Raw genomic sequence first — 24,596 nt, 5'->3', positions numbered from 1 at the left:
TCACGTTGGTCATCTCTGTTAGTTGCATATACTATTCTGATAGAAGGACAAGTGAACAAGCTGAATGTTGTATCGCAAGACAGGTACAGATTACAATTCTTTCATTCCTAAAGCTTTTTGCTTGTTTGTTTGCTAAGACCAAAAGTAATGGAGCTACACTTACTGTGTGTGAGGTGAGTTAAAGAACAGGGAGTAGTTCCCACACGTGTGGAACCTGCCTCCTTTGACCACCTAGGGTAGGGTATAACATTACTGACACTGGAACAGGAAACACTGAAGGAATAATGTAATCATGATGTTTGACCAGATTGCCAACACAGGTTTGTGAAACATACTCAGGGGATATTTTTGTTGCAACTTGAACTGACTGGCTGAATGCTAAGCTTCTAAAGTGACTGGAAAAAGGGTCTCTGACATCCCAGAGTCCCCTGTAAAAGTACAGCTGAATGGAACACTGGTTTTCAGAGGCCTTTAATGAAAGCTCCCACTTAAAGATGTCTGTCAGGATTCCTTAACCAGTGTAGTCACAAACTTTCCTCTCCCTATGACACACCACCGCTGCACCAGCAGCGCAAGCTGACGCAAGTGAATTCCCTGTACACGCTTGTCAGCTTCCCAGAGATATTCAATGTACAGGAGTCTCCACAGGGTAGTCCTGAAAACAGAAGCTGTCTAGTGTAGCTCTAAAGACACAAAGCCATGGAGGACACACTGACCTTACCTACAGTATTGTAGCAGATACTGCCTCAAAGGTTTTCTGTCTGCTGTTTGGTTTAACCTCCCCACCACTGAATTTAACCTGTTTTGTGTTGCACCTGCTTTTTGTATTTTCAACTGTGTTTTACAGATAACAAATGACATACAAAGTATATGGAGATTATGTGACCAACTATACTTGTATCTATCCAATGCATAGATTTTTATGTTTTTATGAATCTGATTTTAGGCAAGGATTTTCATATTAGCAGGAGTTCTCAGTTACCTATTACTGTAATGTGCTCCAGGCCATCAGAGATGCAATCACAGGCTGCAATTACAGGTTTGGCGATTAGAATTACCTCTGTTATTAGCCCAGTGTCGTAAGCGAGGCCATGATGCAATCAGAAGCCTTGTTATCAGACTTTCAGATCACTGCTGAAAAGACTGAGCTTGAAAATGTGTTTACATTTTACAAATGTTAACTTTTTTTTTTTTTTTAATAAAAGAAGTGAATGGAAGTGAATGATCTGCCACATGATGCACCTAATTTACCACAGATGTTCAGTGTAAACTGTTTGAAAAACAGAGATGGCACTTGCATGTAAGTACTTTATAAAATTCCATGTGAGTTTCTTACACAAAATACAAGACCTACTTACAAGAGATAAAACTAAAAGTAACTGAGAAGGCAGTTAATTTTTAACAATGTAAAACCAACCACACTCATGAGCCAACTTTTGCAACTGAAACAGTACTTTAATGCATTTTCCAGAGTATGATCTCTTCCACATCTTTTGCAACTAACCACTAACAGCAAAATGAGGAATAGAGCACACAGAGATTTTCCAAATCACGGAAACACAGCACTTTGTGATGTGGCATGCTAGCAGCGAGTGTAGCAGGGTGGCATATTACTTCACAGCTCTAGTGCCTGCCTACCCACAGAGTAAACTAAGCTGGTCTTTCTGAGAATAAACAAGAGACAGAAACTTGCAGGGTGGTTGTGTGGCACATGATGACTCGCACTAGCAACAGGGGAGATGTGGAGGGTGAGAAGAAATGCAAAATCATCACCTTCAGCAGCAGTAACAATTTGTGTACACCTTCATATTATTTGTCACACTTAGAAATATGCTGTGACTTTCAGAGTTTGCTAAATATATGTATGCTTGAACAACATGCTTATTTGAACGTGATGGAAACTGGCTGAAGGCAGCCTGCAGCAGCATTGTCTAACACCTGCTACACTGCCAGCCCTAACCAGTGTCTGAGCTAGAACAAAAAAATGTTATTTTATAAGAACTCTATATGCACATATTTGTTGACAGTTCTCATTAGAAGAATCCACTATTAAAAGTGACTCTATGAGGCATAAATGTCTGCATTTTGTCATTGCTATTGCATTGCAATATTGCACTGCAATAGCATTCAATGCCATTGGCATCTTCTGCTCATCATATGCAGACTGCTGAACTCCAAGCTCAGATAGACTGCGAACAGCTATGAAAGCACTCCAGTATTAATTAAATTCATTTGGTGTAACAAACTTGGTCTAATTAGTAACATTTTAGAGTAACAAATATCACCCAAATGATCAAAAGCTGCCTCTCGGTATCAACTGCCATAATTGTATCTATGCCAGGGGCTTTGGACTCTGCTAATAGACCTGCGTTTGGTAAAATGTTTTTGTAAGTGATGAATCATCATCATCATGGCTTGATTTCACGAGCAAAGACTTGGGAAGGGCTTTACCCACGCTTACTACAAGCGCGCTGATGATGAAGTATGTAGTTCATAAAATCATAGAATCATAGAATAGCTAGGGTTGGAAAGGACCTTAAGATCATCCAGTTTCAGCACCCTCATCATGGGCAGGGATGCCTCACACTAGACCCTATCACCCAACGCTCTGTCCAACCTGGCCTTGAACACTGCCAGGGATGAATGCCAGCCTTTGTTGGGCAACTTGTTCCAGTGCCTCACCACCCTAACAGTAAAGAATTTCTTCCTTATATCTAACCTGAACTTCACCTGTTTTAGGTTGAATACATTACTCCTTGCCCTATCACTACAGTTCCCAATGAAGAGTCCCTCCCCAGCATCCTTGTAGGCCCTCTTCAGGTCTCCATGCAGCCTTCTCTTCTCCAGGCTGAACAGCCCCAACTTTCTCAGCCTGTCTTCATACGGGAGGTGCTCCAGTCCCCTGATCATCCTCGTGGCTCTCCTCTGGACTTGTTCCAACAGTTCCATGTCCTTTTTATGTTGAGGACACCAGAACTGCACACAATACTCCAAGTGAGGTCTCATGAGAGCAGAGTAGAGGGGTAGGATCACCTCCTTTGACCTGCTGGTCATGCTTCTTCTGATGCAGCCTAGGATACAGTTGGTTTTCTGGGCTGCGAGTGCACACTGAAGCCAGCTCATGTTCAGCTTCCCATCAACAAAAACCCCCAAATCCTTCTCCACAGAGCTGCTCTGAATCTCTTCTCTGCTCAACCTGTAGCTGTGCCTGGGATTGCTCTGACCCAAGTGTAGGACCTTGCACTTGGCTTGGTTGAACTTCATGACGTTGGCATTGGCCCACCTCACAAGCATGTCGAAGTCCCTCAGGATGGCGTCCCTTCCCTCCAGCGTATCAAAGCACCACATAACTTCATGTCATCAGTAAACTTGCTGAGGGTGTATCAATCCCACTGTCCATGTGGCTGACAAAGATGTTGAACAGGATCAGTCCCAACACCGACCGCTGAGGGACACTGCTCATTACTGGTCTCCAATTGGACATTGAGCCATTGACCACAACTCTTTGTGTGCAGCCATCCAGCCCATTCTTTATCCACCAAGTGGTCCATCCACCAAATCCATGTCTTTCCTGTTTAGAGACAAGGATGTCATGCAGGACAGTGTCAAACACTTTGCACAAGTCCAGGTAGATGACGTCAACTGCTTTGCCCCATCCATCAGTTCTGTAGCCCCATCATAGAAGGCCACCAGATTGGTCAGGTGTGAATTGCCCTTAGTGAAGCCATGTTGGCTGTCACCAAACAGTTGTTTTTCATGTGCTTTAGCACAATTTCCAGGACAATCTGCTCCATTATCCTGCCAGGCACAGAGGTGAGACTGACTGGTCTGCAGTTTCCTAGGTCTTCCATTTTCTCCTTCTTAATAATTGGGGTTATATTTCCATTTTTCCAGTTGTCAGGAACTTCACCTGACTGCCATGATTTTTCAGATAAGATGGACAGTGGCTTACCAACTTCATTCGCCAGCTCCTTCAGGACACGCAGATGGATTTCATTGGGTCACATGGACTTGTTGTGCACTTTCAGGTCCTTAAGATGATCTCGAATCTGATCCTTCCCTACAGTGGGCCTAAGGTATCTGTTCTCAAAGTTCCTGCATCTGCCTTCCAAGACTTGGGTGGTGTGGTCAGAGCATTTGCCAGTGAAGACTGAAGCAATGAGTCATTGAGAACCTCAGCCTTCTCCAAATCCAGGGTAGCCAGTTCTCCTGATAGCTCCCGGAGAGGGCCCACGTTGTCCCTAGTCTGTCTTTTGGTGGTGACATACCTATAAGAAGTCCTTCCTGTTGTCCTTGACATCCCTAATTGCAGATCAATCTTCAGCCTCCTAAGGGATTATCACTTCAAAATGGGACTAAAGTATCTAAACCACTTAGCCTAACCTGGGTGATACTTTGAAAGCAAAGCTGCACTCTGTATTGATATTCATCCTGCCTCAGTACTTTCCACCTTCTTGGAAGACAAATACTACAATGTAAGTACCTTTATCTAACTCATTGGAAATTCATTCCAATGCAGATTCCCAGAAAGGTTTCAGTGTTGTAAGACTGAGTAAAGAAATATGGTTTTACTCATGATATGTATCGTCTACACTTTTATGTTTGAAAATGACACGTAATTATCCTGAAGTGAAAGGGAGAAAGAAGAGGAACACCTCCTGGTATGAAGAGCATGTGACAACACGCACACTGGCAGTTTTGTGATGTAGTAGTTACCTTGAAAATCAGATGCTCATTATTTCACAGTAACTCATTTGTGTAGTTTTAAGCAAAAATAAAGGTGTATATATGGAAGCTAGCACAAGACAGCTGGGATGGAACAGTTACTTTGGGCTATTTCATCACATAGAAATAGTTCTCAACAGTGCTTCCTTACAGGGTATCTTAAGGGTGTGGAGAAAAAAAGTTTTAAAGGATGAAAATTATTAACCCCCAATAAAAATCCTGTGATTCTGAGAAGAAAATGATGTTTCAGAGAGTGTCCCTCTTTCAGTGAACACTGTAAACAAGAGGCACTAAAGAACAACAGTTAGTGCTGCAGAAGAATTTTCATTAGACAAGACTGAATGCAAAATCACTTCAAGCATTTTGGACAGTATTGCACAAATTTTAGCTCTTATGTCAACACAAAAAATGCAGATGAAGATTAAGCAACATGCAGACTGTTTCTGTCACTCCTGTTGTTTCACCCTGTAGTGAATAAAATGTCTGAAATTAATTCTGTGTTTTTCAAGTTACCTGCTGTCAGTTCTTACAAAGCAGTTTAGTGTAATGGATAGGAACCTAGCTGAGAGTTGATTCCCTCTCATGACTGAGAGACATAACAAAACATGTTTTTGGCAAAGTGTACTTGGTAGGGTATGTATGTTTGTGTTCATCGTGACTGTGGGAAAGAGGCAGGAAAACATAGATGTGCAGCTCTTCTGTGACCTTCCTACTTGGCCACACTGGGGCACCTGGCCAACACTCTCAGAGTGGACAACAAAGATCATGAGAAACTGCACAGCCCCACGAGTAAACAATTACAGATCTGGCATAAAGCCAGTTGTTTCCTAAGGGTACAAAAGCAAGACCCTCTTGTAGCCAAATCCGAAGCCTCACCTGTAGCTGGACACACCACGAAGGAGTTTTCCCAATTACCTTAGACTCCTGCCAATTGTCACACTCCTGAAAGTGTGGGCCTGGATCATGATTCACTTGTAATTGGTGATGTTTTTCTGATGTTTTTCTTCTTAATCTGTGTCTCTCTGTGCAGTAATCATTAGATGAATTGCTAATTTTCTTCCCTACTTTACTTATATATATATATATTTGATTTGCTTTGTTGTATTTATTTACTACATATAGAGACATATATACCTGATTCGGGTTAGTGTGCTTGTTTAATAAACTGGGCATGTTATACAGCTAGTGACAGCAATGATAGGACAAGGGGTAATGGGTTCAAACTGAAACTGAACCAGGGGAAGTTCAAGACAGAGATAAGGAAGAAGCTCTTTACCATGAGGGTGGTGAGGCACTGGAACAGGTTGGCCAAAGAAACGGTAAATGCTCTGTCCCTGGCAGTGTTCAAGGCCAGGTTGGACAGAGCCTTGGGTGACATGGTCTAGTGTGAGGTGTCCCTGCCCATGGCAGGAGGGCTGGAACTGGATGATCTTAAGATCCTTTCCAACTCTAACTATTCTAGGATACTAGTGTGTGGTTGTTTTGTTGTGTACCCCGTCTGTCAGCAGAATAGTAAGTTATCATAAATGACGGACAAATTCAAAGACTAAATAGAATGTCTCAAGTAATGTCTGAAGCCAACAGGTTCAACAGGTCAGGAAACAACATTATGCACTGTGCATCACTGCTACAGTATCAATACCCTGCAATCAATTTTTCAGTACTGGATGGCTAAAACCTTATTACTGTGTGGTTTTTTTTTTTTTTTTTTTTGGGTGGTGTTTTTAATTTTATTTGGTTTTGCTTTTTTGTTTGTTTGGGTTTTTTTTGGGGGGGGTTTCTTTTCTTTTTTTTTTTTTTTTTGGGGGGGGTGGTTTGGTTTTGTTTGGTTTTTTTCAATTTTTTTCCCTCTTATTATAATCCTTAGCAAGCTAGGATGTCTTACTCTCAGCTTTTGTGTTGTAAAACAATTATAGCATGGCATCTTCCAGAACAGAGACAGTCAAAAGACAGCTTTTTCCCTTACAGCATCAATGTGCATGTTTGAAAAATACAGCACCTCTAGCAGGGTCTTGGCAGGAGGCTGGAGTTTTATTATTTTGGCCAGCTTCTCCAAACACAGCAGCTCCTGGTTTTGAGTTCAGACACCTCCAAACTTAGCCTGCACAGAGCTCTATTGCCACCCATAGTGGTATTTACCAACATTGCTCATGAACCCCCTTATCTACAATACTGGCTACCATATGTGCACAGAGGCTTCTGCTGACACACATCGCCAGCTTAGGTGCTTTAGTAATACTATTCTTCCATACAAATACAAGTTGTCTGTCTTCTGCTTTGAAGAACTGAGGCAGAAATAGATGAAAACAAACCAACCCATCATCTCTTCTTTTTTTCACTGCAGCCTTCATATGAACATCTCCTAGCGCACCTGCCACCAACCCTGTTTCCCCTCAGCTCACAATCAGTGCTAGTCAGCAATCCAAGCTCCCTTGGAGTGGGCTGAAACACCAGCTCAGCCTCTCATGACTTCCAAGCTTCCAGCTCTGCCTCCACTTCCACAGCCTACACCTTATGATGACACCAGTGACTGTGCAGTGAGCACGTTCAGGCAGTTCATCCAGCTTAACAGCTGGCTTTTGGATCAACCCCCTGAGTGTATGGCCAAGTATGGAGGTGGACAGGAAAGAATCACAGCTGGCCAGAATTCAACATTTGTGAGCTGCCATGAATGCACACTCTGTAGAAGGGTATCATATTTGTAAAAAAAAAAAACCCAAAACAACCAAACAAAAACATCACAGATCCAGGAGGATTTTTAATTACTTTGTTGGTATTTTAAATCATGAGTCAAGCCAGGGTCTAGAAACATGGCTGTTGTTTAACAAGCTGCCATTTAAATATGCTTGTTTGAGAACTGCCACTCTGACAGCTTCCTTCTATCTCTTAAACCAAACATATATTAAATTTGAACTTCTCAGGGTGGGGACACACATGACTTTTCTGGATACACCACTTTTAAGAGTAAGAAATGAAACTTGTTCTTACTTAACACGGACTCACCCTAGAATAAAGGAGAAATAGTTTATGCGAAGATGCTGAAAAGACTTGACTTCCGGAGGGATGGTACTTTCCATAAAATTTAATGGACTTTCCATACTATAGTGAGTCTACACCTAGTCACTAAACATGTGATTATTCATCACCCCAAAAAAGGGAAGTGCACTACATCAAAGGATATTAAATGCAAGTAAGAAGCTCCCAGTCACACCATCATTTAGGTCTGTAAATTTACAAATTGAAAACACTGATCCAAAGAGATGCTGCGAGTGCCGCAGGTACCTATTAACCTGCAAAAGATTACCAAGATCTGCCATAAAACTATTTTATTTTTTGCCTCAATCTTCAATATTCAGGCATTTCTTCTCTTAAGCTTCTTCTGTTGTTTAACACTCCTTGGCCTAGATATCAGGCTTCCAAATTCTTTTAAAGAATACTTAGTGTCAGATTTATACTTTACTGGCATGTAGTGAAAGAAGTTGCTGGTCTGTTAAGCTCTGCATCAACATGCATACAGCAAATACTAGCTCTGTTCCAAGAAACTCTAGGGTTGAGCTGGCTTTTAATCCCTTTCTGCTTTTGTTGTTAGCAATGTTTTGATAACAGGAATCCTTATTTTCAAGCCTGCATTTTAGCCATGGACAGTTTATCCTAACCTGATGTCATGCTAATATTTTCCTTCAGTTTAACTGCTCGCTTTACTCTTCAGACATGTTTAGAGAAGAGCTACAGCATGCACTCTCTGGGTAGCCTCTAGCTATTCCCTGCTACATTTGCCTAACCCTTACCAACCAAATTACTTCATGTCATTACTACATTTATTTTAGGCATCTATCTGCACATCAGTCTTCTTCTGTGTAGTCAGGCCACAATGGTCTGTAATAGTTTACTTTTACGCTTATGACTGAAGCCAATTATTCTTACCAGGCCAGATAAAAAACTCATTCTTTGAAGACTTTCATGGGAAGCTGTGAAGGCACACCTTTGCTCCTGTCAGTAGCACTGCCTGGGGACTCCTTTCAGTAAGGTGGAAGCAGGAAAGTGACCCTGGATTAAGTTATCAACACTCCTCCTGTCCACTACAACTGTGTTACTTCTAATAATCAGCCTAAATGAGCTTTTTGTCATTTATACCAATTTATCTCCTGAAAAGATTTTTGGCTTAATAGTCTTCCCATTCACTGCATCCCCCATCCTAAGTTAGGTGACATACAATACTAGCCCTAAATAACTTTGTAATTTAAAATTTGTGTATCAGTGTTTTCCTTTTGTCTTTTTTTCTTTTTTTTGCATTTACATTGTGTAATTTTACAGCCAGATTCAGAATCATTGGTCTAGTATTTTTAATCTTGTGACTAAAATGCATTCTAGTGGCTATAAAAGAGAACAAATTCATTTGTGGCTTGAGCTACAAATACTATAGTAGAAAAATACAAAAGCAAAACAATCTTAATACTGCACATGTTGCTAGTGCTGTTAGGCCTAAACATCAAATGGCTCAGAAGATTTTAAGTATGCGAACCCAACATATTTGGGATGCAAAACAGAAAACAGGAGATAACACAACTGGCCAACTCATCTGCAGTTGCTAATTTCAGAGAGGATCTCTTGTGCAGATTCCCTAGTTACTGTGTTTCAGTATGTTTCTATGGTAAACTGAAGCCTGGTGCTGAATTTCATTTCACTGTATAATAAGACTCCAGTATATTGTTTATTACTGTATCTGGCCTAACGCAGCTAAATCCTGGTGTGCATCTACATTTCTTAAGAGCAGACTCTATTGAGGTTGGAAAAGACTGTCAGAGACGTTATTTTACTGCCCCCCTGCCAGCATGGCTTGCGCTGCAGCCTCTCCTGTAGTTGTGTGCACTTGTGTAAAGTATACCTATGGACACGGAAATTCCAAACGTCTACTCAAAACCAAACAAAACAGCAACTAAAACCGTCAGATATGTACGCAACGACCTGCAGTGGGGTTTTTTTTCTGGGACCCTTTCTCTCCCGCACACACATACACAACGGCACGAAGCCACCCAGTGCCCCAGTCCTCTGCTGGGTTTTCTCGCACCCCGTGGTCGATCAAGCGGCTGATATCCACAGATCCGAGCTAGGCTCCGGCTGGGCCCGCAGCCTGTATTCCGCTTCTACGCGGCCGGGCCGAGCAGCCCAGGCTGTGCCGTAGTTCCTCCGCGGGCGAGGCCGAGGCCTGCCGTGAGGCATTAGGCCAGGTCCCGCTGCTGTGACGGGCGAGGTGCTAGCGCCGCTCCTGCCGCCTACAGCCACCCGCATCCCTTCGGGCGGAGGACACCCCGACCTCCCGAGGCCCCAGCCTGGGCCTGGGCCGCAGACAGCTCCCCGACGAGGCCGATGGGAAAAGCCCGGAGAACGGGAGAGCCACACCCCGTCAGCGACCTGCGCCAACAGCACCCCCTACTGGCCACGCCGCTCCCCACCGGGCCGGATGTCCGGCTCTCTGCGCCCCGATTGGACGAACTCCCGCGAAGGGGCAGGGCTGCCTCACTGCGGCCGGGGCGGCGGGCTTTGCTGCCTGCCGGCGCCCCCTGCTGGAAACGGGCTATTCCTGCCCCCAGCATGGAGGAGGGCAGCGTGGCTGCCCCGGCCACAGCCCCAGTCCTGGGAGAGGAAGGAGAGGGCTGCGCGGGTCTGTGGGAGCTGCCGGTGGAGCGCTGCGAGCGGCGGCCGGAGTGTGGGCGCTGCAGGTGACGCGGGCAGAAGGGACCCGGGGCTGCCGGGCCCGACAGCTCTCGCTCCGCCCCGGTGTGCGGGAGGCTGCGCTGAGGGCCCGGGGCGGTGCGTCGTGACGGTGGCTGGGCGGGGGGCGAACGGGGCTTGTTACTTAGCAACGGGCCAGGCAGTGGCAGGCGGCTTGGCTGGGAAGAGGTGGTTCTCGTAGGGTGAGGTAAAGGCTCGAGTTTAGCCTGCATCTCGCTTGCCTGTGTGTGAGGCAGGCTATGCCTGTCTGTGTTTTACATATGTCGAGGTATACACACACATCAGGATATGCGTCCGTACTTGGGCGGCGGAGTTGGCGGTTGGTCAGAGTTTCGGGCCCTCTTCACCTCAGGAAGCCGCCGTCCCCGCGGCTGGGTGGGGAAACCGCTTCGGCTGGACTCTGCCGCGAAAGTGTTGGACAGCAGGAGAGTGGGAAGGGCTTGTGGGGGGCTTACAGAGGCTGGTAGTGAGCTCCTGTGAAGTGTGTGGGTTTTTTTATCTTGTTTTGGGTTTGTGGTTTTGTTTTTTAAAGTCTATGCTTGTCACCAAGCGTGTGGATTTACCCCAGGGCTCCCTTTTCCAAGCACAGCCTGCCTCTGTCACTCCTGCACAAGGTGGAAAAGGTGACCTCGCATCTGTGGGAGTGAGGTGGGGAGAGGAGGGTGTGGTGATAGCGACTTTTGATCATACAGCAATATCTTGTAACCTGATTATATACTTTATCCTGAATGATAAAACCTGATTGTATACCTCTTTTCCTTCAAGGCCAGCCTGGGCTTTGAGCAACCTGGTCTAGTGGAAGGTGTCCTTATCCATGGGAGGGGGCTGGAACTAGGTGATCTTTAAGGCTCCTTCCAACCATTCTGTGATTCTATGATATGTCTGCCTATCTATTTCCTTTTAATGGAGTGAGTTGGCAGTAAGTCAGTTGTTCCTGAACTGAAAAGTTTGCACAAAACCGCCAAAGATAATTTTCCGATATATATAGTGATTTTATCCATTTCTGTTGATTGCTAAGTAGAAGGCATGTAATTTTATTAACAGTGTAGTTGTAGTCTCCATAAAGGGTCAGAGTTCAGGAGCATATGTTTGATGAGGTCATAAAAAAACACATGTATCGTGGAAGTCATAACGTGTGTGAATGTTACCTGTTAAAAACAAATAGTCGTGGGTAATAGTTGATGCTTAAAGATGAAAACCAGGAAGATGCATGACACCTCCCTTTTGCTGCTCTCTTTTTCTCCAGTGAGTTTTAGTTCAGGGGACTTCCTGAACCGGATGTGGTTTTCTGTTTATTTACTATGCACCAGTAGATTTTTCTTTTTCCTTCTGGCAATTTGGCCAGTCCCCCTTGAACCTATGTAAAGTTTTCATATTTTGAACAAATGGCTGGCAAGACGGCACCTCAGGCCTACAAACCCTGGGTAGGAAGCACTATCTTTTATTTTACTTTGGTGTTGTGGTTTAAGCCCAGCCGGTAACTCAGCACCACACAGCTGCTTGCTCACTTCCCTCTTCCCCCTGCCGCCAGTGGAATGGGGAGGAGAATCAAAAGAATAAACCCCACAGGTTGAGATAAGAACAGTTAATTAAAGTGCAATATAGTGATAATAGTAAGAATACCAACAGTAATGATAATAATAGGAAACAACAAAACAAGGAATGAAAGCTCAGAAAACAGCAGTGGTGCACAGCACAATTGCTCACCACCCGTTGACCAATACCAAGTCCAACCTGAGCAGTGATCAGTCCCTTCTGGGTTACTCACCTCTGTTTATATACTAGGCATGATGTCATGGGGTGTGGAATACCCCTTTGGCTAGTTTGGGTCAGGAGTCCTGTCCGTGCTCTCTCCTGGTTTCCCCTTGTCCCTGGCAGAGCATAAGAGACTGAAAAGTCCTTGATCAGGATAAGCGCTGCTCAGCAACAACTAAAACATCAATGTGTTATCAGCACTGTTCTCAGACTAAAGCCAAACCACAGCCCTGTGCCAGCTACTAGGAAGAAAAATAACTGTTACAGCTGAAACCAGGACGTTTGATTATTGCTTCCACCTTCCTCTTTCACATATGGTATTCAAGTGAGCAAGCCTTGGCTAGTGTGTTTCTTCTTATTCTCATAAGGACCCTTCCTAATGCCAAGGCTGCTTACTTTCTTAGTAATCTTCTGGTAAGGAATTTTTTTAAAAGTCTTTTGGAAAACCCAAGTTGATTTTTGACAGCTATGGCACCTTCACTTGCATGTTTGTTGAATCTTTCAGAGATCTTAAATAGTTTTGAAAAGCAGAGTTTCCTCTTGCAAAAGCCATGCCAATTCTTCTTGTGTAATTATGTATTTTATAACTGTTCACTAACCATATTTTCAGTTGTAGTTTCTGCTTACGTTAACAGTTTTATTTGTTGCAGATTTTGATTTTTTAGAGTTGTTTCACGTTTGCCATTTGTAGTCCTGAACTAAAAAGTTCCTGAACAAAAGGAACTGCTGAATGAGAGTTAATCCACTGTTGTTCATTATTCAGCTATTTAACCTTGAGTTCTTTTAAAATGCCCATAGGTTATTGCTGATTACTGTTGCTTGTTTTGTCAGTGTGTTTTGTAACCTTTGCTCTAGTTCCTTCAATTCTGGACAGATTCTCTGAGGAGTCACTTACAAAAATGATTTCCAGATTAGGAAATTTGGAAATTTTTTCTTTCGTATTAAAACCCAGTGGAAAGTATTTACTCAGCTTCTCATCACCATGTAATATTGAAACACCAGCTTCCTAAATGAATTACACTTGCTGTGAAGAGCATGGGTTCAATGAGCACAGACATGGGAAGAAATGTAGGGGCAGAGAAACCAAGGAGGATAAAAAAAGCCACAGACTGGCTTGCTTTTTAATAAACAAGGAAAGTGGCTTTATGGTTGTGTTTGTTTTTTTTTTTTTTTTTTTTTTTTTTTTAACATTTTGATGGAGATTATGATGCAAGACTGAATTGTGCACTTGATCTGTTTTTGTGGTGTATCCTCTCTAACCTCTTCCTCAGGAATATAACTAAATTATGCTTGTCATTAAGCACAGCATTCTGTGGCATGACTTGAAATAAAAATGAGTAAGTCAGTGGGACTTAGGGGACCTCCTTGGCAGAAATATTATGAAACTTGATTATTACGCTGAACATTATTGTGATGGTGATGATTTGGGGCAGGTATCTTTAACTGAATCCTTTGGTTTTCTAAATTATGTAATAGGTTTTTGTGTTAAGGCACCTTAATGCATGTGAAATCAATGTTTATAGTGGTGATGGCCTGAATTCAGTACAAAAGCACGGAAAAATGTGTTCTTTTTATCATCATTTGGTGATTCCTCATGGGGACCAACTTCAGGTTTTGGCGCTTTTTTTTTTCTTTAAATAAGGCAGGACAGCTGAATTACAGCATTCTGGCAAGTACTCAATCAGTCAAGATGTAAAACAGAAATATAGCAGCAAGGTAGATAAGTTTATTTTGGATAATGTAAATGACTTGATTGTCCTGAAGGAACAGAATATTTCTGAGTATTATGTGTTTGAGACTTTCTTTTGCCTATGGTGGTCATGGAGAAAATGCTACCATTTGCAATAGCTTATGGTGAAGTTTTTGAATGAAACGATGTAATTACAATTTTACATTTTAAAGGTTTGTGTGTCTGTTGCATGTGTGTGTACGGTTTAGTTTAAAGAGAAAGATTGTGGAAAATGATCCTAGTCATAGTTGGTGTTTGAGATGGCAAATGGCTGATGCGAATGAAGTATATGCAGTTGACTTTATGCTGTTTTATTCTTGAGGCTACAGTTTAATACATATTCTGCTTGTCTGCCAAAACCAAAAGGTCAGTGATGATAAGCTTTGAGTCACCAGTGGTTGGGTGATCACTTCTTAAGGCTTTCTCAGCTGACTTAAATGATGAACTGGCTTTCGGAAGTTAAAACACCACACCCAAACATTTAAATTGGAGAGTAAGATCAATACAGTTTCTAAGTTGCTGTTATCATGGAAAATAAAATAGGCAGGCCTCACAACTGAAGCCATGTAAAACAACAATTTGATTTTGTAGTGTGGCACTCTGAAAGCAGTGTAATATTTTTAAATTGTGTCCTTGTGTGAGCGTTCACTGTTTTTTGGATACTTGGTGTGCTGTTAGAGTAAAAGCTTTTTGGTACCACAAAAGCAATAAATGCACAATGACTTGTAACCACAGATCTTAACTGTGCATGTGCAGAGTTTTACTGTAGTAGGAGAATTTCTGAGGAGTGTTGAAGAAGGAATAACTTTAATCCTTTAATACAAATGCCTCCTTTGCCTGTATTTAAAATATTACAGATACTATACTTAATCTGGGTACCGTCTGAGTGCTCTTGATAACACTGATAGATTGATAGTGACATGGTGGCATAGTGCTGCTTCATATTTAGAGGAGAAACACGGTGTTTTTACATAAATAAGACCCATATTTGTTAATAATCCTGTTAAGTCTTATAAAGTCTGAGTCTGAAGAAGCAGTGTGGTTTTTCTTCAACACAGTAAATATATGTAGTTGCTTTATAACACATTGATATGATATTTAATTGTAAATGTGAATTTTAAAGTTTAATTAACCATCAAAGAAAGTGAAATAAACATCTAGGGGAGATGTTATGCGAGGCAGAGACACTGTCAGAAGCCTTACTAAAATTGAGGTAAACAACATCCACCACTCTCCCCTCATCCACCAGGCTAGTCAGGTCGCTGTAGAAGGCCATCAAGTTGGTCAAGCATGATTGTAGATCCATATGACTATTCTAAATCACCTTCTTATCCTTCATGTGTTTGGAAATGGTTTTCCTGAGGATTTTATCTACTACCTTACCAGGGGTTGAGGTGAAGTTGGCTGACCTGCAGTTTTCTCGATCTTGCCCTTCAGACAGGAGTAACATTTGCTTTCTTTTAGTCTTCAGCAACCTCTCTCACTATCCAAAGATAATAAAAATTGGCCTCACAAAGGCATCAGCCAGCAGATACTAGGATGGGTAAAGCTGTCCATGAGGACCAAGGCCAGTATAGGCTTAAAAGCCTTCTCCATTAGATTGTTCTGCAGGTACCTCTTTCTTCACATGCCTGTCCTCACTTCACCTCTGTTTTTTTGGTTGCTATATGCTTTCTGTTTCTGTCACTGTGAGGCTTGGCTACACAATTTCCTTGTTTGTTGAGGAATCTCTACCTTCCCTATAATTTCTACTTTAAAACTCTTCCTAACAATACTTTAGCCAGCCTGTTTGCTAAGTTACTTTTACCCCATTTGGAAAATGCATCCCATATCTTTCAAGTAGCTTTTCAAGTCTCTGAGGGTCAACTCAGAGATAATCCCTTGGCTGTAAAAACCAAAACCTGCTGCTGACACCAGCTGTACAACCAGTTGTTAACCTACATCAGGTCCTTCTGAGACCCTTGCCCTCACCAGCAGGGTTGAGCACATCACCTTTTTCCCAGACTGCCACCCCCAGAGCTCTGTAGTCACACTTGATACTTCTCAGGTAACCCCAACAGAGTCATTAGTGCCTACATGGAAGAGCACCAGAGGGTAGTAGTCAGAGGGCTAGATGTGCCTTGGTAGTTTTTCCACAATAACCCAAATATGAAACCCCAACATGCAGCAAACTTCTCTAAAAGACATCATGGAGATTTTCATCCCCTGCAGTGGGGAGTCTTTTACCACTATCACTTCCTGCTTCCTTCTGCTGGTCCTGAATGGGCCATACCAAGCCATCAGAGATGCTCCATGGAACAAGTGGGACAGCACTTCCAGCTTCTCATCAGGTGTGAAGACAGCGAACATAATGTGTAACTGCAAGTCATTGGTGGGGCAGGATCCTTCCTCTTGGTGTGAGCGCTCACCACCTTCCAGCCTTCATTATAATGGGAGTTTTGACTGATCAGCTTCATTGGCACTGGTTGTTTGTGCCCCTCTGCTGCAGCTTGAATGTTGGGGGTCTCAGAAGAGATCCAGCTGATCTCTTACGCTTTTTCGTGCTGTACAAGGTGACCTCCTCGCGCAGCTCTTTCACAGTGTAGCACAGCTAGTGGACAACTGCACGCTTCCTGCAGGCCAGAAGACTAAACGCCGCAGTGATAGACCCCGAGCACTCCCTGCAGCTTCGGACTTGCAGAGGTGTGTCCTCCTTCTAAAGCTCCATGTGGGTCTTGGAGTCTAATAGCAAAGGCATGGTTACTTCAGTGGTGGCTAAGAACTGGACTCTGTGGCTACCATTACTGAGAGCAATGTTCTAATTCAACATAGATTAATTATTATAGAATATCTCAAATTGGAAGGGACCAATAAGGATCACTTGGTTCAACTCCCTGCTCCTCTCAGGACTACCTAAAACTAAACTATATGGCCAAGAGCACTTGAACTTGAACAAGAGCCAGACACTCCTTGAACTGTGACAGGCTTGGTGCCGTGACCACTTTCCTAGGGAGCCTGTTCCAGTGATCAACCCCCCTCTCAGTGAAGAAGCTTTTTCTGATATCCAATCTGAACTTCCCCTGGTGCAGCTCATTCCATTTCCTGACACTGGTCACCAGAGAGAGGAGATCAGCACTACCTTCCCCTCCATGCCCCCCGTGAGGAAGTTGCAGACTGCCATGAAGTCACCCCTCAGCCTTCTCTTCTCCAAGTTGAGCAAATAAATTGGCTGTTCTGTGGCGTGAGTTTTCTGCTGGACAGGCTTTTACCAGCTTTCTACTTGCTGTGGGTGTATCTTTGGAGATACAGAACATAATAATGTAACCACTGTTAATGAGGTTATACTAATACTGTCATTCCTGGCCGTTTGACCCAAAGCTGTCAGAAAGAAGCAATGGACAGAAAAAGAGAGGAGTTGGTCTTGGTGAAGTAATAGGATGGTAATGAGACATTGGCAAATTGGAGATCTGCCAGAAGAGCACAAGTAGCTGGTCATAAAATTTTAATTCTGAGATGATGTGAAAGCTTCTAAAAAGAACTGGAAAGTTCTTAGTTGCAATCAAGGTTGCGTTGGGAGATGCCACATATTGTAGTTTACATGGCAACATCTCAAGACTGAACCATCAGCATTTGCAATTTTTTGGTTGGTAGTATTCAGTATTTTGCAGATATGTCTAACAGAGCATGTGTGAAGAGTGATTATGTTGAAATCAAATCTTTAATCTGCCACTGGATTTGTGTGGAAGGGCTTTGTCAGTGACAAAGCCACAAAGCCTCAAAGCCAGTTTGAGGCTGGAGAAGAAGGGAGTGCCTAGCAGGGAAACACTGGGGAGATGGAATTACTTTTTTAACAGAGTTGTATTCAGCTGTTGCTGTTAATAGCAAAGTGGCTAAATTGTTCTGTGTTGTACTATAGCTGAAGGAATCAGAAATGATATCTCTTAATGTATTTTTGCCTGTGGAACTGAATTTTGTGTCTTATAACTTTTAAAATATATTTCTTTTCCAAAAACTTGGTTCATTTGTAATTCGGTCATACCCTTGTGTTGGCACATTAATGGCATGCATAGGTTTTTCAGAAACTCTTTGAACTGGTGAATTGATGAGACTTTTGTAAGCTAGTTTCAACACAGATGAACCTGATAAAATAGTTACAGGCCTTGTCACCTGTAAGTTTTATTTCTTTGAAAAAATAAATGGAAGTATTGACAAAGATGTTTCATCTCCTTATTGTGAATGTAAAATAAGTGTTCATTCCTGATATTTAGTGATTTTTATATAAATATATATATATAATTAATACAGAAGGGTGGAGATGTAAATGTATTTCAGTCCATAAACATAGGAATACAGGCAGCTGAGAAGGTAAGAGAGACCTTGGTGTTAATCAGATGTCTGACCGTGCTGTGGGACATTGTCAACTCCGTAGCAAACATGAGTGGCATGAAGAAGAGCTCTGTTGTGATGACTGTGTTCATTTTAATTCTTTTGCCTTCACAGCCAGCTTGAATATATTCAAATAGAAGGATATATTCACTGAAGCACTGCTGTTAGAAACCTAGAAGGTGAGTGAAGTTCTTTAGACAGGAGGTGCTATGAGTCTGTGTGCTCCCAGACTTGGAGTTAATTATACTTCACTTGCAAGCAAAGAATCCAGCTGCAAGGCCACAGAAACATTACTGTTGTGAGTTTTACATTTAAACACGTGAAATTATATACTTAATAGTAAAACAAATATAGAATTTACCTACTGCAGATGAAAGATGTAACTTGTTTGAAGTTAATGAACTAAGATGTATGTTATCTGCACTACATTTTATGAAGGGAAGCTAAAGTAAAAAAATTATCAAGTGTTAGCTTTCAAGTTCAGTGCCTCTTATTATATTAGCATACTTTCATTAATGTTGCTCTGAATGATTGTAGTCTACACACTAAAATCTGTGGTTTCTATTGCTTAGAATTATAAATATTAAGCTAAACACTTGTCAGTGGGTTTCAATTTATTTTTGCTCTGCATTTAGTGGTTGCTATATCTGGAGTAGTTTCTCATGCTGTTGTTTCCTTGGCCTTTATTGGCAGTAATGAGTGGTGCCGGAACTGTTGATGTATTAAAATTGTTAGTGACTTGAATGTTACTTTTTTCTGCTGGGCTAATTTTCAAAAGCAGTTGTTCATTTTCTGTTATATTATGATCAGATTAATGAGTAGTGACCTTTTTAGGCCACTTATTTTGTGCTTGGTTGACCTGGTTAGCATCCATTTTGATCTGCTGGCATTAAAATTAAAAAAAAAAGGGTGTTTGTGTGTGTATGTCAGGCTGGCTACTTAACTGTGGACAACTATGGGCTAATAGGAGCATGACCAGAGAGAAGTGAGATAATATTTTTAATTAAAGCAGCTCTAGTACCTTTGATCTGCTTGTTTTCTGTAATCACACCAAGCGCGACTTTATGTTGGGGGTAGTAGTGCATTGTAAGACAAGACAAAGATATTTCTACATTGTTCAAGCCTTCCCAACTTAATCATAAGGAATACTAAAAATACCAATGTGGTTCCTTTACAAGAATTGCTGTTGATTTTTATAAACAAAACACAAAGCAAAACCCTAAAAAATTAAAAAAAGAAAAAAGAAAAAGATAAAAATATTTATATTTCGTGCTGTGCAAAAGTAGGTGAGAACTGAAGACTGTTATCCATATACCCAAAGAAGCACAGCCAATTCCATGATTTTTCTTATAATTTCTTCAGCTTGCATCTGAGGTTGGCATAAGTGAATTTCACCTGGAGTGTGTTGCTATGGAACAGAACAGTATTTGCTTTTGAGGAAAGACAGCCCTGACATATCCCAGAGTTATTTTTGACATAGAAGTACTGTAGAGTTTGCCTGAACATCCTGTGACTGATATGTTCTTATGTCACTCAGATTCTTCTTCAGTTGCCCCATCTTCTTTCCCTGCCTTCTTTTGTTTTCCACACAGCCTAGTTTCATTTTTATAAACCCAAGCTTTCCTGTCACTTTGCACCACTCTTGTCCACTTCCTATCAGATGCACCAGTCAAACCTCTTTCCCTTACAGAATCTGTATGCTTAGAATTTCTTTGTAGTTTTTGTTTGGTTGGGTTTTTTTAATAATTTCTCTAAAAAAGAGTTATCAGAGTAAGCTGACTTCTTCCATCCCTAGTTTTTTGGCTGCCTTTCATTTACGATATCTTTTTTTTTTTTTTTTTTTTTTTTTTTGTCTTCCATTTAAGTTGTGGGAGGTGGTTGTTGAAGTCTTCTCTCCTCCTTTTAGTGACTGCATTTCATTCCACCATCTGATCTCCCATCCAGATTTATCCCTTGCAATGCACGTGTGTGTCACTTTCTTATATAAGTCAAATCTGTCTTCTGAGCACTGGATTCAGTTTTCTCTTGGCTCTTTTATAGCTTTATGAAGATCATACTTTTGCTCTACAAACTCTGTTGAAATGTTTTTTTGTTAGTCTCTAATGCTTTCTTCTGCTTGGAGCAAATAACCCCACTTCAAGCTCCTGGATATATCAACCTGGTAGTTAGTTGCCTGTGTTATTACTGGAAGCATAGCTCTCCTTTGGCTTCTAGGACGTAGTCCTCAGCTTTTTTTTTTTTTTTTTTTTGTTTTGTTTTGTTTATTTTTCTACACACCATTTCTGAGTTGCATCAATGATGCCTATCATTTTTGGTAAGAGTTTTGTTTTAAATTCTTGCCTCAGTTCCTAAAGCCATTAAACATCTATGTCCAATATTAAGACCTACAAACTGTCTGTTAACAGGTGTTTCTTGTTTGATGTCAAGTTTGTCTTCTTTTGAATGTCCAAGCTGTATCAGCTTAGTTGTGTGAAGGAGAATACATCCTTGCTGTGCTTAATTTTTGTCTTGCTGGGCACTGTGTAAAGAAAACATACAAAATGAGTCCTGGAGGCCTCATCCTATGGCTTTTCTGGCACAACAGTAGTAGATAATACATGGTTTATGTTGTAAAGTTAACTGGAATTTTTCTTACCTAATGAGTATCTAAATAGATACTGTTGCTGATCTTTGTACATGTTTTTCTTAATTGTTTCTATATTGAGAGTGCATGCTCCTTAGGTTTTGGAAGGAACACCTTAAACACGAGTGGGTGGTTTTTTTTTTTTTAAATTAATTGATAATATCTACTTATATACCCTCTCAGTGTTTATTACAAATTATTTTCATTTTCTTAGGGTGCCATAGTGTAGGCGTTTTCTCTATACTTCTGTTTAGTGCCAGCACTTCTATTTGTTTCAAAAGTCCAGTTAAATGAAATTGAAAATAGGTGAATCATGCACTAGGGAGTCAATAAATGGAGGAAATTGGAAGGAATGTAAAATGTTCAGGAATTATGTATTTTGGTGCTCACATCAGATAGTGAAAAGAAAATGATCCTTACTTTAAATAAAGTACCTACAGTTTGTGGGTTTATTAAGAAAGCCAATTTGGAGAAATCCATTGCCAGAAAAGTTAATCAGAGGTAAGGTCAGACTGTTACAAGGAAACAGTGACTAACTGTGTCTAGTTCTGTTAATGCTAGTTTATATTTTTAACTGCTAGAAAACAGTAAACCAAGAGAGTTGTATTTTGTAAAGAAGGATGCTCAAAAAGGATGATTTGCAGGTTCCTATGGTTTGCTATGTGTATGAGACAACAATAGTATCACAGTATGCTAGAGATTGGAAGGGACCTCAAAATATCATCTAGTCCAGTCCCTCTGCCGGAGCAGGAACACCTAGATGAGGTTACACAGGAATGTGTCCAGGCAGGTTTTGAATGTCTCCAGAGAAGGAGACTCCACAACCTCCCTAGGCAGCCTGTTCCAGTGTTCTGTCACCCTCACTGAGAAAAAGTTCCTTCTCAAGTTTAAGTGGAACCTCGTGTGTTCCGGTTTGTACCCATTACCCCTTGTCCTGTCATTGTTTGCCATTGAGAAGAGCCTGGCTCCATCCTCGTGACACTCCCCCTTTATACATTTATAGACACTAATAAGGTCACCCCTCAGTCTCCTCCAAACTATAGAGACCCAGCTCCCTCAGTCTTTCCTCATAAGGGAGATGCTCCACTCCCTTAATCATCTTAGTTGCCCTGCGCTGGACTCTCTCCAGCAGGTCCCTGCCCTTCTTGAACTGAGGGGCCCAGAACTGGACACAATATTCCAGATGCGGTCTCACCAGGGCAGAGTAGAGGGGAAGGAGGACCTCTCTCGACCTACTGACCACCCCCTTCTAATATACCCCAAGATGCCATTGGCCTTTTTGGCCACAAGGGCACAGTGTTGGCTCATGGTCATCCTGCCGTCCACTAGGACCCCCAGGTCCCTCTCCCCTACACTGCTCTCTAACAGGTCGTTCCCCAACCTATATTGGAACCTGGGGTTGTTCCTGCCCAGATGCAGGACTCTACGCTTTCCCTTGTTATATTTCATTAAGTTACTCCCTGCCCAACTCTCCAGCCTGTCCAGGTCCCGCTGGATGGCAGCACAGCCTTCTGGCGTGTCAGCCACTCCTCCCAGCTTAGTGTCATCAGCAAACTTGCTGACAGTACACTCAATTCCCTCATCTAAATCATTGATGAATATATTAAATAATACTGGTCCCAATACTGACCCTTGAGGCACTCCACTAGATACAGGCCTCCAACTAGACTCTGCCCCATAGACTACAACTCTCTGGCTTCTGTCCTTCAGCCAGTTTGCAGTCCACCTCACTACCTGATCATCCAGACCACACTTCCTCAATTTAGCTATGAGGATGCTGTGGGAGACTGTGTCAAATGCTTTGCTGAAGTCAAGGTGGACCACATCCACCGCTCTGCCATCATCTATCCACAATGTTATTTCCTCATAAAAGGGTATGAGGTTGGTCAAGCATGACTTCCCCTTGGTAAAGCCATGTTGACTGCCCCTCATAACCCTCTTATCCTTGATATGCCTTAAGATGGCACCAAGGATAAGGTGTTCCATCACTTTCCCAGGGATGGAGGTGAGGCTGACCGGTCTATAGTTACCCGGGTCAAATGGTTGGAAAAGACCTTAAGATCATCAAGTTTCAACCCCCCTGCCATGGGCAGGGACACCTCACACTAAACCATGTCACCCAAGGCTCTGTCCAACCCCGCCTTGAACACAGCCAGGGATGGAGCATTCACAATTTCCTTGGGCAACCCATTCGTGTGCCTCACCACCCTCACAGTAAAGAACTTCCTCCTTATATACAATCTAAACCTCCCCTGTTTAAGTTTTAACCCGCTACCCCTTGTCCTGTCACTACAGTCCCTGATGAATAGTCCATCCCCAGCATCCTTGTAGGCCCCCTTCAGATACTGGAAGGCTGCTATGAGGTCTCCACGCAGCCTTCTCTTCTCCAGGCTGAACAGCACCAACTTTCTCAGCTTGTCTTCATACGGGAGGTGCTCCAGTCCCCTGATCATCCTTGTGGCCCTCCTCTGGACTTGTTCCAACAGTTCCATGAACATGTCCTTGAAGATACTCATTTACAACCCTGTTCTTCAATGAATTCCATTCTTCACCATATTAGAAATTTGGCATGGGCTCTGGCTGCCTAAATCAGGTTTAAGGAGGAAGTTATCTGGTCTGACATGTTCTCAGACAAATAACCCCTAAAGAGGTTTGTTAAGATCCACCCTCAGTGGATCTCCTAAGACCTTCAAGCTGGTTTTGAGGTCTGAGTGAACTTGCACCCATCATGGTTGAAAACAGAAAGGGCTTTGAAGTTTAGACAGCTTTATGCCTCAAATCCATACCAATCATTACTTATGCCATAGAAGCACTAAACAGCCTCACAAGCCAACCATATGTAGCTTGGACTTTGTGTAATCTCTGTTCAGAAGAACACACTAAAGCCAGCTGCTTCACCCAGGAGCTGTGAGGGCAATTAGCAGGGCTGCCAGTTAATGGGTAAAATAATCCTTTCATCTGTAAATGTGTCTGACTTCCACATCAATTGTGCGACAGGGGGTAACAGAATGTCATTGCACCATTTCATTTTAGTTTTGAAGAGAGATGACAAGCAAAATTGGATTTTGAAATCACATATTTTGAGGCAAGTCTGTGTAATAACAGCTGCTCTCTCATTGTCAACTGTATTTTCCATCGAGTGCACTACTCTTTCCCAAGCTCACTGCCCATTACATGAAATGTTTGATGGCTGCATAAGGAAAACACCCCTAGGTGTGTTTTTCCAAGAGATTCCCAATAGACCCAAGTTCCCAAAGCTAACAGACTCTTCAGCCAACGTGAAGAGCTGACACACAAAAAACCCCTTTGAATCAAGTCCAACAAATGCTTCATCCTGTGCCTCATTACAGCCATTTGCAGGCACTCTGGAGTGACTAGTGTTTCATTCCAGTTTTATAATGTATGGAACTTGTTTTTCCAGTAGCTCTGAATTCAGTATTACACTTATGAGAATAATTGGTTTAATTTTTCCTCAGTGCCTATTAGGATTTGATTTAGAAACTTGATAATTTCTCTCTCTTTGTTAGAGTTTTCATCAAATGGAGTTGTGAGCCTGTAAAATCATTGGAGTTTACACATATTTTGATATTTTTAATAAAAGGGCTTGGTAATTGTACCCTCTGATAGGAATTTTCTTACATTCCCTATCAAATTAAAATAACAAAG

At 42.1% G+C, this 24,596-nt stretch overlaps 1 protein-coding gene across 1 annotated transcript in view; it reads left to right on the top strand.

Moving 5' to 3' along the window:
- Positions 1–10,092: 10,092 nt before the first annotated feature.
- The window catches only part of DTWD2 (DTW domain containing 2), a gene marked incomplete at its 5' end in the record, with an annotated part of 94,441 nt that continues 79,937 nt past the window's right edge, over positions 10,093–24,596 (top strand). Inside the window, 2 exons of the mRNA XM_080638335.1 lie at positions 10,093–10,188; positions 10,317–10,445. Coding sequence (XP_080494461.1) covers positions 10,093–10,188; positions 10,317–10,445 — 225 coding nt within the window. The remainder of the gene's footprint in view (positions 10,189–10,316; positions 10,446–24,596) is intronic.

The sequence above is a fragment of the Psittacula echo genome (genome assembly GCF_963264785.1).
Source record: "Psittacula echo genome assembly, chromosome: Z".
NCBI classification, from domain to species: Eukaryota; Metazoa; Chordata; class Aves; order Psittaciformes; family Psittacidae; genus Psittacula; species Psittacula echo.
Note: the sequence above shows the minus strand (reverse complement) of the source record. Positions and strands in the feature narration are given on the sequence as shown.